At 47.1% G+C, this 17,496-nt stretch overlaps 1 protein-coding gene across 1 annotated transcript; it reads left to right on the plus strand.

Moving 5' to 3' along the window:
* Positions 1-213: 213 nt before the first annotated feature.
* NRDE2 (NRDE-2, necessary for RNA interference, domain containing) lies at positions 214-17,053 on the plus strand. The gene is made up of 14 exons (XM_075844368.1): positions 214-328; positions 1,513-1,621; positions 4,661-4,864; positions 5,498-5,626; positions 6,328-6,778; positions 6,961-7,366; positions 8,545-8,678; positions 10,294-10,417; positions 11,014-11,189; positions 11,518-11,904; positions 12,112-12,992; positions 13,853-13,991; positions 15,848-15,919; positions 16,457-17,053. The coding sequence occupies exons 1-14, from the start codon at positions 268-270 to the stop codon at positions 16,580-16,582; spliced, it is 3,399 nt and encodes a 1,132-aa protein (XP_075700483.1). The 5' UTR covers positions 214-267; the 3' UTR covers positions 16,583-17,053.
* The last annotated feature ends 443 nt before the right edge of the window (positions 17,054-17,496 follow it).

The raw sequence follows: 17,496 nt of genomic DNA on the forward strand, positions 1-17,496 counted from the left end.
TTATCACGTGACTTTATCTTATGAAACTTTGTAACTTTTCTGCTCTTTTTTTATTCTCGTCATTTCTACGTTTCTTAGTGGAGGTTACGTGACATTACACTTGTTGAATGTAGCAGGATCTGGGACCACATATCCCATGAGTCAGTGCGACGATTCACCCGTAGTGAATAGCTGTCTCCGGTCGCAGTGCGTTCTGGGAGCGGTAGTTCGGAAGAAAAATATGTGACGTAGATTGTGTGCGACGGGATTGTTGATAGAGACGCAAACATGGCTTTATTTCCTGCATTTGCAGGGTGTTCCAGTGACGGCGCTGCCCCTGAGCAAACGGGTAACACTCAGAGATCCCCCGGCGCTGTTCACCGTTGCTAGGGTTCTCCTGGGATCCCTCTATCAGATACCCGCTGTACCCCTTTATACCTGTCAGAGACCACCTGTACCCCAGATATTTCCTGTACTCTTTCCAGGTACCCCTGTACCCCTCCACCTGTGCCGGATACCCCCTGTCCCCCTCCACCTGTGCCGGATACCCCCTGCGCCCCTCCACCTGTGCCACATACCCCCTGCGCCCCTCCACCTGTGCCGGATACCCCCTGCGCCCCTCCACCTGTGCCACATACCCCCTGCGCCCCTCCACCTGTGCCACATACCCCCTGCGCCCCTCCACCTGTGCCGGATACAACCTGCGCCCCTCCACCTGTGCCACATACCCCCTGCGCCCCTCCACCTGTGCCACATACCCCCTGCGCCCCTCCACCTGTGCCACATACCCCCTGCGCCCCTCCACCTGTGCCACATACCCCCTGCGCCCCTCCACCTGTGCCACATACCCCCTGCGCCCCTCCACCTGTGCCACATACCCCCTGCGCCCCTCCACCTGTGCCACATACCCCCTGTGCCCCTCCACCTGTGCCACATACCCCCTGCGCCCCTCCACCTGTGCCACATACCCCCTGCACCCCTCCATCTGTGCCACATACCCCCTGCGCCCCTCCACCTGTGCCACATACCCCTGCGCCCCTCCACCTGTGCCACATACCGCCTGCGCCCCTCCACCTGTGCCACATACCGCCTGCACCTGTGCCACATACCGCCTGCGCCCCTCCACCTGTGCCACATACCCCCTGCGCCCCTCCACCTGTGCCACATACCCCCTGCGCCCCTCCACCTGTGCCACATACCCCCTGCGCCCCTCCACCTGTGCCACATACCGCCTGCGCCCCTCCACCTGTGCCACATACCGCCTGCGCCCCTGCACCTGTGCCGGATACCCTCTGCGCCTCTCCACCTGTGCCGGATACCCCCTGCATCCCTCCACCTGTGCCACCCCTCCCCTTGTACCCCTCCACTCCTGTCAGAAACCTACTGTACCCCTTCACCCCTATCTGTGTCCCCTTGCACTTCTCTGTCCATACAAAAGTTCCCTGTACCCTTCCACTCCACCCCTGCCAGATACCCCTTGTGGGTTGTGGTTGAGCTGCAGTGTCGTCTCATTTATTGATGTCTCCTCTGTAGGGCTGGACTGGCTGAATAATCGGAGCTTCTGTACGGAGGACGCCCTGTCCCTGCACCAGCGCACACAGCACGCTGTGCCACCCTCTCACCCTGATCCTCCACTGTCCAGGTAGTCTCATCATATTCACCACAGCACAACGAGGCAGAGCCTGATGAGAGTTAGGGTATGTTCACACGGCAACGCCAATTACGTCTCAAATTACGAAGCTGTTTTCAGGCGAAAACAGCTCCTGAATTTCAGACGTTTTGACAAGTGCACGCGTTTTTCGCGGCGTCTTTTACGGACGTAATTGGAGCTGGTTTTCATTGGAGTCAATGAAAAACGGCTCCAATTACTTCCCAAGATGTGACAGGCACTTCTTTGAGGCGGGCGTCTTTTTACACGCTGTCTTTTGACAGCGGCGGGCAAAAAAAAAGCCTGCCTGCACAGAACACCGTAAGATCCATTGAATTCAATGGGCAGATGTTTGGAGCCGTTTTTTTGTGCGTAATTCGAGGCGTAAAACGCCTGAATTACGGCCATAAATAGGGCGTGTGAACATACCCTAAGGGTATGTTCACACGCAGAGTCAAAAACGTCTCAAAATACGTTGCTGTTTTCAAGGGAAAACAGCACCTAATTTTCAGATGTTTTTTGAGCAACTCGCGTTTTTGGCTGCTTTTTTTTACGTCCGTTTTTGGCGCTGTTTTCATTCGCGTCTATGAGAAAACGGCTCCAAAAACGTCCCAAGAAATGACCTGCACTTCTTTTGACGCGGCCGTCATTTTATGCGCCGTATTTTGACAACAATGCGTAAAATGACAGCTCGTCTGCACAGAACATCGTAAAACCCATTGCAGGCAATGCGCAGATGTTTGCCGACGTATTGGAGACGTCTTTTCAGGCGTAAAACGCCGCCATTACGTCTGAAAAGAGGTCGTGTGCACATACCCTAATACTTCTCCAACAACCCACTGGGTGCAACGCTTACCTCTGTATAAGCCATTATATCTGTTACTTGAAAAGTTGGGGGGCCACCAGTACGGCTCCTCTCCAGCTTTCCTTGAGTCCTGAATAGCAAACTAGGCTGATGTGACGATAGAGGACAAAGAGATTTTGCCTCTAACACAAAACAGAATCTCACCCAGCTTTCCCAGGCTCCTGATTGTGCCTAATGATACATTCCTGGTTTTTGTATTGTTGTATAATTTAGATTTGCAATGACGTCTGTTAAAATCTGGGTGATAACAATTCCCTGGAGGGGGCGGGGGGTTAAGGTGTCACCCAGATTTCTCAGAAGCAGAAACACTTAGGCCGGATTCACACGAGCATGTTACGTCCGTAAAGGACGGAACGTATTTCGGCCGCAAGTCCCGGACCGAACACACTGCAGGGAGCCGGGCTCCTAGCATCATAGTTCTGTACGACGCTAGGAGTCCCTGCCTCTCCGTGGGACTACTGTCCCGTACTGAAAACATGATTACAGTACGGGACAGTTGTCCTGCAGAGAGGCAGGGACTCCTAGCGTCGTACATAACTATGATGCTAGGAGCCCGGCTCCCTGCACTGTGTTCGGTCCGGGACTTGCGGCCGAAATACGTTCCGTCCTTTACAGACCGCACATGCTCGTGTGAATCCGGCCTTAAGTGGCTAGATAGTTTTGATGATTTTTGCAGCTTCTCTCAGGGTTTCTTTAGATTATTTGAAGAGCATAGCAGGCCAATCAATCTACTTATTGTATTCTATGAACTGGCAATGCACTCGTCTGTAATTACAACCCAGCTTTCCTAGAGTCCTAAATGGCAACTTTGCCCAATTATCTGTCTGAGTGGGGTATGTATCGCTAAATACACATTTTGTTTTTTTCAAGTATGTCTTTTTTGGGGGGGAGAACTGGGGGACAACTAATGACTGCCATTATGTCTGGGTGTTGTCAGCCAGCTTTCCCAGACTCCTGAATGTGATCTAGTGATACCTCCTGCATCCACATTGCTGCATACTTCTCCTTCCTTGGTAGCCAGATTACTCGCCCATCTTGCATGTCTAATTTTTATTCAGAGGCTGAAAACCTGTACCAAGGTAATTCTACTCAAACAGCTGAGAATTTGTTACAGTTGTATCCAGTCTGGAGCATTGTTTCTCAATGTTCCTAAGCCAAGTACCCCCTTACTCAAATGACATCAAAGTACCCCCAAGTCTTTGATCATACACTGTACTGCACAGCATGCACGAGTAACCCCTACAGACGTGGCATGTACCCCCACACGTACCATACATTGAGAACCTAGGGTCTAGACAGTCCTCTGTGAGCCCAACAAAGTAGCAATGCGATCCAATCTCCTGTCCCGATAGTTTGCTACAATGTATCAGTTCAGGTAAAATTGTCATTAGTATTTTGTAAACTGGATACAATTGGAACTAACCCTCAGATGTGAAAAGTATTTGGTCTGGGCAGGTTTTTTGCCTCTGGATGTAAACGTGAATGTTCCTGTTCATTGACACCAAGCAGAGATCTTGGGCAGGTAATCTTATCCAAACGCTAGGTGCAGGGAAACCTCTTTGTAGCCTCAGAAGCTGCGTCCTTCCGGTATTTTCTTTAGCGCATTTCTTTTTCTTCTTGGTAACTACTCATTATTATTTTTACTGTGGTAATCCGTATTTAACCCCTGAAGGACCAGCGATCATGTATGTAGTAAGGATCTGTTCACATCACAGACGTCTGGTACATTTCTATACTAAAAAACATACAAAATGATACCGTAATCTTCCCATAGGTTTCTATCGCGCCAATGTATAGAAAAAGTCAGTCCCATTGGTTTATGTCACGGGTTTGCGGCTGGAGCAAAGCTTAATGACAAGTTCTGCAACTTCTAATCCACTTTGTATTTCAATTCCTCACCTTTAATAAGATCACTGCTTGATGTCAGTGAATTGGAACATTCTTGTTTTACATCCAGAGGCTGAAAACTGCCTGCATACAGCTTTATTATAGAGGTCAGTGGGGGAGCAGTATATATCTGTACGCAGCCAGCGTATTATCGGTTAACTATGTATCAGGTGAGGAATTTGGAAACGCAAAATCTATAGGAAAGTTTCAGAAATTCATCTTTAGTTCCATAAGACTGGACGACCCTTATAAGCGCCTGCGTTATATTGTATTATTTACAGCAATGACCCCAAACGCCAGACCTCCGGGAGCGACACTTCTGACTCCGAGGCCAAAAGAGAGAGAAAAAAGAGGAAAAAGAAGAAAAAGAAACACAAAAAGCAGAAGAGGAGCAGCGAGGAGGAGGAGGATGAGCGTGATGCAAGATCCACGGTCTCGGGCGCCATCAGAGATTTAAAGGACCCTCAGCCGGTGGGCGCTGCCAGGTGGGTAAAAGTTCCAGAGCCGACATTAGACATAGTGATTGTGGAGGTGGCCGGCTGCCTGACCACTTGGATGATGCTCATTGTAGGAAAACCAATAGGAATTGGCATGCTGAGAGTTGTAGTTCTGCAGCAGCTTTTCTCCACCATTCCTATCAGTCTGTATAGAGCAATTCTTATTATTCACTGAAAATATTCAGTTAACGTCCTGGTGACTGCAGGGATTCTCCCTTATGATTGGTCGGTGTCTAACCCCCCCCCCCCGGGGCCCCGCAGAGGAGGGGACTGCGGACCCCTAACGTGTTTTATCCAGACACAGCGGCACCTCCAGACATGTAGCAGTGCTGGTACCTGCGCTCCGCATGATTCTAGTGAATGGGCCAGAGCTGAAGTACCCGTCACAGCTACATCTCCAGAGAGCGCCACAGACCCTTCTTTCTGCTGATCATTGGGGGTCCCGTGGGTCGGGCACATTGATGACCTACCCTAATGTTATCCTTTTAGATGGAACATGAATTGCGTTACATTGTGTAATAACCTGCGCCGTCACTGAGCGCACATCCGTCTGCTGTATAAGGGGTTAAATATCCTGCGTCTTCGTTAATGCTGCTGGGTTTGTGACTGTTGCGTCTGCAGGGAGGACACTCGGGGATCAGCCGCCAGCGATGAAGTTCAGTCTGCACCAGAGGAGACGTTCTCAATTGATAAGAAAGCCGATCCGGCAAACTGGGAGTATAAGTCGCTGTACCGAGGAGACATTGTAAGGTGAGGATAATAATGGACACGCGACGCAACGTCTACACGTACCAAGTCATGCCCCCAAAGCTCAACATCAGGGGAGATCACCTGCAATCTACTCTCATTGTAAAGTGCCATAATGGTGGCATGTAAAATCGCTGTGGGGCCCGGGCCTAAAAGATAATGCCGGAACCCAGCGGTGCACGAGTCCAGACCCCCCTCCAGAGCTGCACTCACAATTCTGCTGGTTACCACAGAGCAGTGGGTTGTAGGAAGTGACCGGTAACAGGGCTAAGCTGTTTGGTCACTAGTCCGATAAGAGAGATGCACCTTGTCTTATACTCCAGTCACATCCAGAGCTGCGTTCAGCCACTTGAAATTTCCCAGCACTGTGCGGACAGACGAATCTCTAGCAGTGGATTAACCACTACATATTCCACAATGCCTCACAGCAGAATATAGTCTGCACAAACACTACACCAGCAGGGGGCAACGGAGAGATGTGAGCTCCTGCATCCTAATAGTTACCAGGAATGCTGCAGCTTTGGGTGTGACTAGAGTATAAAACCTTAAAGCACAGTTAGTCAAAATTCTATATAGTTGCAAACTGTCAATTTTTTTCATTTAGTGAACTGTCCCTTTAAGTGCCACCACCTGCAGAAATGCCATGCGTCCTATTCATCATATAACTGGGGAGTAGTAAATATCTTCGTGTTTCCCCTGCACAGATATAAGAGGAGAACTCCTTCCTGTCTGGGGATGAATCCCAAGAAGCAGCAGATCACCTGGGAGGGCGCAAACAACAAGAAGACGTCTCAGAAGAGGGCAGATCGCTATTACAGCAGGGCGGCAGTGCAGACGTTGCGGGCCCGGGCAGAGTCCGTGTCCTGCAGTAAGGACGGTGCGGACCACGGCCCCAGAGGCTTCATTCCAGTGCAGAACTGTGACCCAGACCCCGCAGCCGCCTCTTCCGGGGGTCCCGTCAGCTGGGTGAATCCGCTGGGGGTGTACGACACCTCCACCGCAATGTGGCTGCAAGGCAGAGGGGGCCCAGAGAGCAAGACCCCAGCGCCGGAGCCCAGAGACACCAACGTCCTGGAGAAGGTGGAGGATTACAACAGGAGGGTCCGGGAAGACCCCGGAGACATCACTACGTGGATGGAGTTTGTCTCCTTTCAGGTGCCCTGTTCATACTTCATGTATAGAGTAAATATGCGGCCTGGAGTGATCACACATCCCAATTATCCTCTAGTCCTGGGAAAGCTGGGTGACCCCGACTAGAACGGCTATTACAGGGGTGCTCACCCAGCTTTCCTGGAGTCCAGATTGACAAATCTTACTACTCTCTCTTCTGCCTGCAGGACGAGTTGATCCACCAGCCCAGCATGTACTCCACCAGTGACAGCGAGATGGACAGCCACCGCATGTCACTAAAGATGGTCCTGGAGAAGAAGCTGTCTATTCTGGAGAGAGCCATCGAGAGTAACCCGGCCAGCACGGAGCTGAAATTGGCGCGGCTGCGACTGTGCGAGGAGTTCTGGGAGAACGCGGCGCTGCTTAAAGAGTGGCAGAAGTTGATCTTTCTTCACCCCAATGACCCCCAACTCTGGCGGAAATATCTGCAGTTTTCCCAGGGACAGTTCAGCACCTTCTCTGTGTCCAAAGTGAACGCCGTCTACGGGAAGTGTCTCCGCACGCTGTCTGCGGTACATGACGGGAGCATGCTCTCCCACCCCGCCGTGCCCGGCACCGAGCGCAGCATGTACCGTGAGTGGGCTCTTTACTCTTTATATCCGATGTTCTCGGGTAAAAACACCGAGACTTTAATATCCGCTCAGAATATTTAGACCTCGTCATATTCGTAATATAAAAGGGTTTCTAAACGATTGAAAAACTTCTGACATGTCCGACGTTTGGATTGGTGGGTGTCCGAGCACTGAGACCCCCCACCAATCGCTCAAACAAAGCAACAGAAGTGCTCGTGTGAGCGCTCCGCCGCTTCGTGTCTGTTCAGCTTTCTACTTAAAGCCGATGTAGCGGAGTCGGGGCTCATAGACTTTCTATTGAGTCCGTACCCCGATACGTTGATTTTCGGAAAAAGCCGAACAGACCTGAAGCGGCTGAGCACTCACAGTAGCACTTCTGTCGCTTTGTTTGAGCGATTGGTGGGGGTCTCAGTGCTCGGACCCCCACCAATCAAAATGTATGTTAGGGTATATTCACAGGGTTAACAAAATACGGAGCGTTTTCATGCCGTTTTTTTTTATCAAACTCGTGTTTTTTGCGACTTTTTTTATGGCTGTTTTTCTATAGTCAATGAAAAACGGCTCAAGAAGTGACATGCACTTGTTTTTCGACGTCATTTTTTTAAAAACAGCCGCGTAAAAAGAAATGCCCTGTCGGAACAGAACACCGTTTTTCCCATTGAAACAATGGGCAGATGTTTGGAGGCGTTTTGCTGCCGATTTTTCGGTCATTTAGCCGTGTGAACATACCTTTACACTTTAAGGTCTAGAAAGATGGAGTAATGCTGCCACCTACAGTCGGAGTGCCAGTACTGCACCATACTCATTGTGTTCACCAATTCTCTGAGATAAACTGATAGATTTTACCTGCACTGATACATTGTAACAACTATGAGGACAGGAGAGAGATTTGTGCTGCTGTGTTTAGCTCACAGAGGATTGTCTAGACTGGATACAATTGTAGCAATCCCTCTTATGTATGAGAGGGACTATGTCAGGACTGGCTTCCAGCCTGTATATGCCATTCACTGACAGCAAGCAGTGAGTAAATTAAACACGGTCTATTAGAAAGGGGCAGAACTTCTCGTTATACCGTGGTCAAGCTTTTCTTTTTTTTACATGAGACTGGATGATGTCAGTAGGGTCGTATATAACCTATCCATGTAGTGACGCAGCTTCGTAATCTTCTCTCCCTGGCAGACGTTTTCCTCCAGCAGTGTCACTTCCTGCGCCAGGCCGGCCACTGCGAAAAAGCGGTGTCCTTGTTTCAAGCTCTTATCGACTTCACTTTCTATAAACCGGACAGTGTGAAGGCCATGACCACAAAAGAGCAGGTAAATCTGCGGTGACCTGAGCGCCGCCGCCGCCGCCCACGCTTCACGTTCTATCTGATTTACTTCCTCTTAGTTTTGTCTTACTGAACGATTTGTTATAGCCGTAGAAGACAATCGCTTACATACAGACTCCGCTGGGCTCATAATCTAGAAGGCAAATCCAGAGAACGCTGCAGCTTGTAATACTCCACTCACATCCAGAGCTGCATTCACACTTCTGGCTGTTAATTGGAATCTGTCAACACGGTGCTGACAGAGACACCCCTTACAGCTTAGCTGAATGCACCCCAAACCGATTGCTTCCCCTAAAAACCTTATCTAAAATGGAAAAAAAAAAAGTGTATCCCTTTAATTTAACCCATTAGGTCTGCACAATCTATTCCCCCCCCCCTTGTGCTGCTCTCGGTGGGTAATTGAACCTCGTGGCGGCAGGAAGTTTTCTTAACAATGACCCCTGCGGAGATGATGATGATGAAGTGCAGGGTCACTGCGGCCGCTCTGGTAATGACTCACGAGGCTGATATTTACATGGGAGACCCGGCTGAACACCGCGACAGATTGTAGAGCGACGATCCTGCGCTCCGCAGCCAGCCGCTCCTTCAAGACGTTTAATTAGAAATGTTGTATTGAGAGATTGTTCTCTGCCAGGACAAACCACACAAGGACTGGATTGTGGACTATTATATCTGAAGCTCCACATAAATCTGTCCTGAATCCAAACTCCACTGCTGCCAACCGTGCCGGGGATGTTTAATTACTTTTATAGGATCGGGGGAATATGTGATGGTAGAAAACTTGTGTATAATAAATGTCTTCTAAACAGTATGAATGTCGCGATATAGAACATCCTCCTCTGATCACCAATGTACCATTTACTTATAGATATATTCACCATAAACCGCAGAATAGTGAGTGCAGCTCTGGAGTATAATACAGGATATAACTCAGGATCAGTACAGGATAAGTAATGTAATGTATGTACACAGTGACTCCACCAACAGAATAGTGAGTGCTGCTCTGAAGTATAATACAGGATATAACTCAGGATCAGTACAGGATAAGTAATGTATGTACACAGTGACTCCACCAGCAGAATAGTGAGTGCAGCTCTGGAGTATAATACAGGATATAACTCAGGATCAGTACAGGATAAGTAATGTAATGTATGTACACAGTGACTCCACCAGCAGAATAGTGAGTGCAGCTCTGGAGTATAATACAGGATGTAACTCAGGATCAGTACAGGATAAGTAATGTATGTACACAGTGACTCCACCAGTAGAATAGTGAGTGCAGCTCTGGAGTATAATACAGGATGTAACTCGGGATCAGTACAGGATAAGTAATGTAATGTATGTACACAGTGACTCCTCCAGCAGAATAGTGAGTGCAGCTCTGGAGTGTAATACAGTATATAACTCCGGATCCGTACAGGATAAGTGATGTGATGTAATTGAGAGATATTATAAGATTTATAACAGTTCAGTAGTATTACGTTTGCTATTCTACAATAAATATGTAAGTAAATTATTCTGTATGAGAAGTTTATAACTACAAACTAAATTAAAAGATATGATGTATTGTATTTTTTGTATTTTTTTTTTATTTATTTCAGGTGGAATTTTTTGAGCCTTTTTGGGACAGCGGGGAACCTCGATTTGGAGAAAAAGGGGCCAAAGGCTGGAGCTCGTGGATGAGGCAGCAGGAGAAGGGCGGCTGGGTCATCATTAATAACCTGGGTAATTCTTATCTCTAGTATCCGGAGACATCAGAATATAAAGCGCAGGTTCCGTCTCGCTGACATTTCATTTACTCCTCGCTTGCTCCATAGCAACAGTGACCGTTAATTAAAGGGGGTCTCCATGTGCAAAAAGCTGAATCACTGTATAGTTAATAGTTCTAAAACTACAGAATAGACTTTGTCTTTCAATTCTTTACCATTTTCAAGTTTTATGCTTGCTGTCTGTGAATAGAAACATTTCTGTTTACATCTAGGAGCTGGAAGCCTGTCCTTACCTAATACTTCTCACAGCTGAGGGTTTGTTACAATGCATCCAGTATAGACCATGTCTGGATTGCAGACTGATACATTGTAACAAACTATCAGTCTGTATATAGTCCAGACTGTTTACCTCACAGAGAATTGTTTAGACCGGATACATTGTAACAATCTCTCAAATTTTTGCCTCCTGGATGTAAACAAGAATGTTCCAATTTACTGACAGCAATCAAAGATCTTGTAAACGGCGAAGACTGAAAGCCAAAGTATGTAAATGTAAGAAGTTTTCATTGTACAGTGACGGAATGTGCGATAAATTTCTCTTCTCTGCCTCAGATGAGGAGGAAGATGAGGATGAGGAAGAGGAGATTGATATCAAAGATAAAAGCCGCCCCAGGTCCGAAATCTGGCTGAACGTGGAGAGCGCTCGCGAGGCCCGACACTGGATACCGTGGAGACCGGACCCGGCCAAAAAACAAACCGAGGAGGATTGTGAGGACCCCGAGAGACAGGTGAGGACACAAACCCCTTCCATTATACTTCACAAGTTATAGGCTGTCTTATACTCCAGTCACATCCAAAGCTGCATTCACCATTTTTCTGAAACATTATTGATTTGGCATCTTGTTATATTCCTTTAATCCGGCATCTGATAATCCAGAAATTCTGATAATCTGACACTAATGTACAATTTTCATGATAATCTTGAATGTCACGTGATCAGAAGTAGAAGTATCGGGTACGTTTCGATGCCGGATTAGAGGAATGCTGCTATTCCTCGTACCCTCTGGGGCATCAGATTGGGATTCTCTGATCTCTCATGTTTATTTCTTATTTCAGGTCTTGTTTGATGACATTGGTCCCTCCATGTTCAAGATTTCCAGTGCGGAGTTGAAGTTCCAGCTCGTGTTGTCCTTCCTGCAGTTCCTGGGAGTTCCTTGTGACTCTAGAGCGCCCCCTACCTCTTTCTACCTCTACCTGGACGATGCCTCCATCTTTGACCACATCCCTTTTTACGAGAGGATGCTGACGTCCCATGAACTCCCCCTGTCTGGAGTTGGCGCCGTCGGCCATCTTGTCACTATGCGCAGGGGCAGAGCGCAAATCGGTCAGTGTAAGGAAGGAGAGCGCTTCATACAAGACGTCTTCCAGTCCGCCATGTCCTGCATTACGGTGGAGGAGAAGATGAAGCTTTCTGTCTGTTGGCTTCAGTACGAAATAGCCAAGGTATGACAGGTTACCAGTTTACACCGTTTGCTGTCAGTGAATGGAAATATTCTCGTCTCTTCCTGATCTCGTCCAACTAACACAGTTGTAGAACTTGTTACAAAAAAAAGAGTTCTGATACACTGTAACGAGCCGCCATTGGTCCTGGTAATATAGACAGGTTAGTAATAGAAGTTTATGGTGACGTCTTCGGTTTCTCGTTTTCAGGTGGTTCGGTGCCTGCAGGAGAAAAATAAGAAAAAACTGAAATCTCAAGGAAAAAGGAGCAAGAGGTTGGCAAAAGGACTTCTTAAAGAGAAAGCGAACCGGAGCAGCCTGGCGCTCTGGAAGGAGTACGCTCTCCTGGAGTGGCTGCTGGGGAACACAGAGGAAGCCAGGAAGGTGTTCGATGCCGCCATTGGACTTGCAGGCAGCCGAGGGTTAAAGGACCAGCAGTTACGAAGCCTCTGTTTATTGTATGCGGAGCTGGAAGCAGAGACGGGGGCACAACCAGGGTACGAGGCCGGTTCCCGGGCAGTCCACATCCTCACTAGCCTTGCTGACCGTTCCCCATATGTGCCCTATACAGGGTCGGCTCCTGCAGTCAGCGTATTAAAAGCGAGGAAATCGTATGAGCGGGCGCTGGAAGACTCCTTGAAGCAGTCGGCAGACCCCGCGCTGGTCGCTTTAACCGGCTGTCTCGCACTTTTTCAGTATCTCACTGTAGGAATAGACTCGGCTGTTGCAGTGTTTCTGCAGGTCTCTGACTCGCTGGCGCTCCCTGCTGGAGAATGTGATGAAGCACAAGGCTCCTGGAGCCCCCTGCAGGCGATCGCTGTGATGCACACAAACTTACTTAAGTACCACATGAAAGTCGGCGTCTACCCACGGGCTCCTCTCAGGGAAGCCTTAATGGCCGCTTTGCGTTTGTACCCCCATAATGTCACCCTATGGAAGTCCTACATCCAGTCCGAGGGCAAATCTCACAACTGCAACAAAGCCAGGAGGTTCATCGACGGTGTCAGGAGGGCGAGCGACGCTCTGGAGCCGTATCTGTTTGCCATTAAAACGGAAGAAGACAGGAAAAAGCTGCTGGAATCTGTGCAGAGGTGACGTGGTTATAGTATACCTGCTGCTAATTCCTGTCAATGAATGGACATCACAGAGGAGGGTCCCCTGCTCCGGAGCCCCCTCTGAGCCAGAACATGGTCGGACATTCATTGAAATGTGTCCTCGTGAGACAATTCCTTTAATGCATTTATCACGGCAAGTTCTGCAACTTTCTAATAGACTTTGCGTTTCAATTTCTCACCGGCTTCAAGATCTCTGCTTGCTGTCTGTGAAAAGGAACATTCTTGTTTACATCCAGAGTCTGAAAATCTGACCACTCCTTAATGCGGTTTTACTGAGATTCTTTCCGTAGATTATTACAACAATCATCGTAAAACTGCGGCAAAACTGCATAAATTTGCGTGTGGTTTTGACACTGTTTAGCCAAAGTATAGTAATCGTGCAGCTTTCTACTTCTCTCGGCTGAGGGTTTGCTTTAGTTGTATCTAGTCTAGGTCACTTTTACCTGCACTGATACATTGTAGCAAACTGGATAGAAAGCATTTGTGCTGCTGTTAGAGGATGGGCTAGGCTGATACATTGTAACAAATTGATTACTTATGTGAGCAGGACTAGGTTAGGATTAGTTTTACATCATTGAATGTTAAAAGGAATGTTCCCATTCAACCACAGCAAGCCGAGATCTTAACAATGTTGAGGAATCAAAATGTAAAATCTATTAGAATGTAACTTTTGGGTTAACCACAAAACTGGAAAACCCCTTGTTCATTCATTTTCCATGGAAGAAATATAATTTCATAAATATGAAAGGAAAAAAAGGAAAATGCATAAATTAGAATTAATCCGTTCACGTCCTGACCTTCTGTAACGGAAATGTTGTTGTTTTTGTGTTTTTCAGGGGGGACACAGGAGACGTACACGCCGTCATGCCGGAAACAGGCCTGTCCAATCGCATCAAGGCGCTGTTTGAACGCGGACTCGCCACGGAGCGGGGAGCCCACTGCCTTCTGCTCTGGAGGATGTATTTATGCTTCATGGTGAGGAAGTCGTCCTGGTCTTCACAAAGCAGCTTAATGTCCAACTACTTCATGTGAGGGGGGGCTACATACATCGATGGCCCGGTTATAGTGTCACAAGACAACCCATCTCTTAAAGGGAATCTCCACCTCTGATCCCCATGTTACAGATCCCATAGAAAATACTTTTCCATAAACAGCAGAGTTGCTGTGTACATACATTACTTATCCTGTACTGATCCTGAGTTATATCCTGTATTATACTCCAGAGCTGCACTCACTATTCTGCTGGTGGAGTCACTGTGTACATACATTACATTACTTATCCTGTACTGATCCTGAGTTATATCCTGTATTATACTCCAGAGCTGCACCCACTATTCTGCTGGTGGAGTCACTGTGTACATACATTACATTACTTATCCTGTACTGATCCTGAGTTATATCCTGTATTATACTCCAGAGCTGCACTCACTGTTCTGCTGGTGGAGTCACTGTGTACATACATTACATTACTTATCCTGTACTGATCCTGAGTTACATCCTGTATTATACTCCAGAGCTGCACTCACTATTCTGCTGGTGGAGTCACTGTGTACATACATTACATTACTTATCCTGTACTGATCCTGAGTTACATCCTGTATTATACTCCAGAGCTGCACTCACTATTCTGCTGGTGGAGTCACTGTGTACATACATTACTTATCCTGTACTGATCCTGAGTTACATCCTGTATTATACTCCAGAGCTGCACTCACTATTCTGCTAGTGGAGTCACTGTGTACTCACATTACTTATCCTGTACTGATCCTGAGTTACATCCTGTATTATACACCAGAGCTGCACTCACTATTCTGCTGGTGGAGTCACTGTGTACATACATTACTTATCCTGTACTGATCCTGAGTTAAATCCTGTATTCTACTCCAGAGCTGCACTCACTATTCTGCTGGTGGAGTCACTGTGTACATACATTACATTACTTATCCTGTACTGATCCTGAGTTACATCCTGTATTATACTCCAGAGCTGCACTCACTATTCTGCTGGTGGAGTCACTGTACATACATTACATTACTTATCCTGTATTATACTCCAGAGCTGCACTCACTATTCTGCTGGTGGAGTCACTGTGTACATACATTACTTATCCTGTACTGATCCTGAGTTATATCCTGTATTATACTCCAGAGCTGCACTCACTATTCTGCTGGTGGAGTCACTGTGTACATACATTACATTACTAATCCTGTACTGATCCTGAGTTACATCCTGTATTATACTCCAGAGCTGCACTCACTATTCTGCTGGTGGAGTCACTGTGTACATACATTACTTATCCTGTACTGATCCTGAGTTACATCCTGTATTCTACTCCAGAGCTGCACTCACTATTCTGCTGGTGGAGTCACTGTACATACATTACATTACTTATCCTGTATTATACTCCAGAGCTACACTCACTATTCTGCTGGTGGCGTCACTGTGTACATACATGACATTACTTATCCTGTATTATACTCCAGAGCTACACTCACTATTCTGCTGGTGGAGTCACTGTGTACATACATGACATTACTTATCCTGTACTGATCCTGAGATACATCCTGTATTATACTCCAGAGCTGTACTCACTATTCTGCTGGTGGAGTAACTGTGCACATACATTACTTATCCTGTACTGATCCTGAGTTATATCCTGCATTATACTCCAGAGCTGCACTCAATGTTCGGCTGGTTGTCCATAGAAACTGTCAGCAAGCTTGGGGACAGACATGCTCTAACAGCCTCTCTGAGCTCCTCTCATGCAGGGGGAAGACAAGGACATGGCATCATTAAACCCATCCACATGGTGCCTCCTTTTTGTATTGCAGGTCTCTCAGGGGCACCAGGACAGAAGCCAAGGGCTGTTCTACAAGGCCGTACAGAGCTGTCCTTGGGCAAAGGTGAGCAATGGTCAACCCTATAAACCCAATACAACTGTACCCCGAGTTCTTATCTAGACCACCCAACAAATGAGGAATCGGTTATATGAGAAAATATAAACATAGGTGTAAAGATTCCCCACAATATGAACAATTCCCTCTTAGATAAAGTCTCTCCACAATTCTCTTTGTGTTTGTTACAATGTATCAGTGCAGGTAAAATGTATTGGGTTGGAGTTCTGACTGTTTATATTACAGATAATTCTCTCTAGACCGCTATCCTTGCCATTACAGGCTGTCACCCAGCTTTCCCAGACTCCTGAATGGTAAATATTCCAAATTATACATCACCTGCTTCTGCATTACTAGGCAGATGTACAATTCAGGACTCTAGAAAAGCCGGAGAACGTCCACTGCAGGAGCTGTCATGGCCCCCATATGAACAGTCACCCAGCTTTCCCTGGAGCAAACATAACCTATTGACTGCAGTATAGCCTCCTCTTGTGGTCAGTAGGCGGATGACTGGTATTCAGCCGTTCTTTGTCCTCTCGCCGGCAGGTCTTGTATTTGGACGCTGTCGAATATTTCCCGGATCGGCTACAAGAAATCATTGATTTAATGATAGAGAAGGAGCTGAGAGTGCGACTACCCCTGGAGGAGCTGGATCTGTTACTGGAGGACTAGTCGCTGGCCCCTGTGGCCCCTGTACAGTCGCGTCTTTGTAAAATACTGAATAAAACACTTCTGTGACGGTCGCTGCCGGTTTGCAGCGCTCCAATTTGTAAAATCTGCATCTCGTCCTAATTCCGTTCTCTTCTTCCCGTGACGTCTCATTTCCTATTTTTGTTTGTGGTTTGAGAAAAAGAAAAAAGTTTTTAAGTGTATTGACCTAGACCTGCTCACACAGCTGAGACCTGGTTACAATGTATCAGTGTGGACCATCCTCTGTGAGATAAATGCAGCATTGCCTCTGTTCTGTAACCCAGTCTGATAGCTCTTACCTGCACTGATACATTGTAACAAGTTGTTTTAGTTGCTGGGTGCAGTGCTCCCTTTCTTAAGATGCCCATACATATTAGACCCTGTTCACATCTGCGTTGATTTTTCTGTACCACCATCGGGACGAAAAATGATAAAATAAAATATAGAAATAGAGTTGCTGGATCTGTTGCATGACTGACATCAACCGGACAAGCGCTCGGGCAAGCTTGATGAGTATTTCCGATAACCTGCAGAATAGGGAATGCAGCTCTGAAGTATAATACAGGATATAACTCAGGATCAGTACAGGATAAGTAATGTAATGTATGTGCACAGTGACTTCACCAGCAGAATAGTGAGTGCAGCTCTGGAGTATAATACAGGATATAACTCAGGATCAGTACAGGATAAGTAATGTAATGTATGTACACAGTAACGCCACCAGCAGAATAGTGAGTGCAGCTCTGCAGTATAATACAGGATGTAACTCAGGATCAGTACAGGATAAGTAATGTAATGTATGTGCACAGTGACTTCACCAGCAGAATAGTGAGTGCAGCTCTGCAGTATAATACAGGATATAACTCAGGATCAGTGCAGGATAAGTAATGTAATGT

The sequence above is a fragment of the Rhinoderma darwinii genome, chromosome 12 (genome assembly GCF_050947455.1).
Source record: "Rhinoderma darwinii isolate aRhiDar2 chromosome 12, aRhiDar2.hap1, whole genome shotgun sequence".
NCBI lineage: Eukaryota > Metazoa > Chordata > Amphibia > Anura > Rhinodermatidae > Rhinoderma > Rhinoderma darwinii.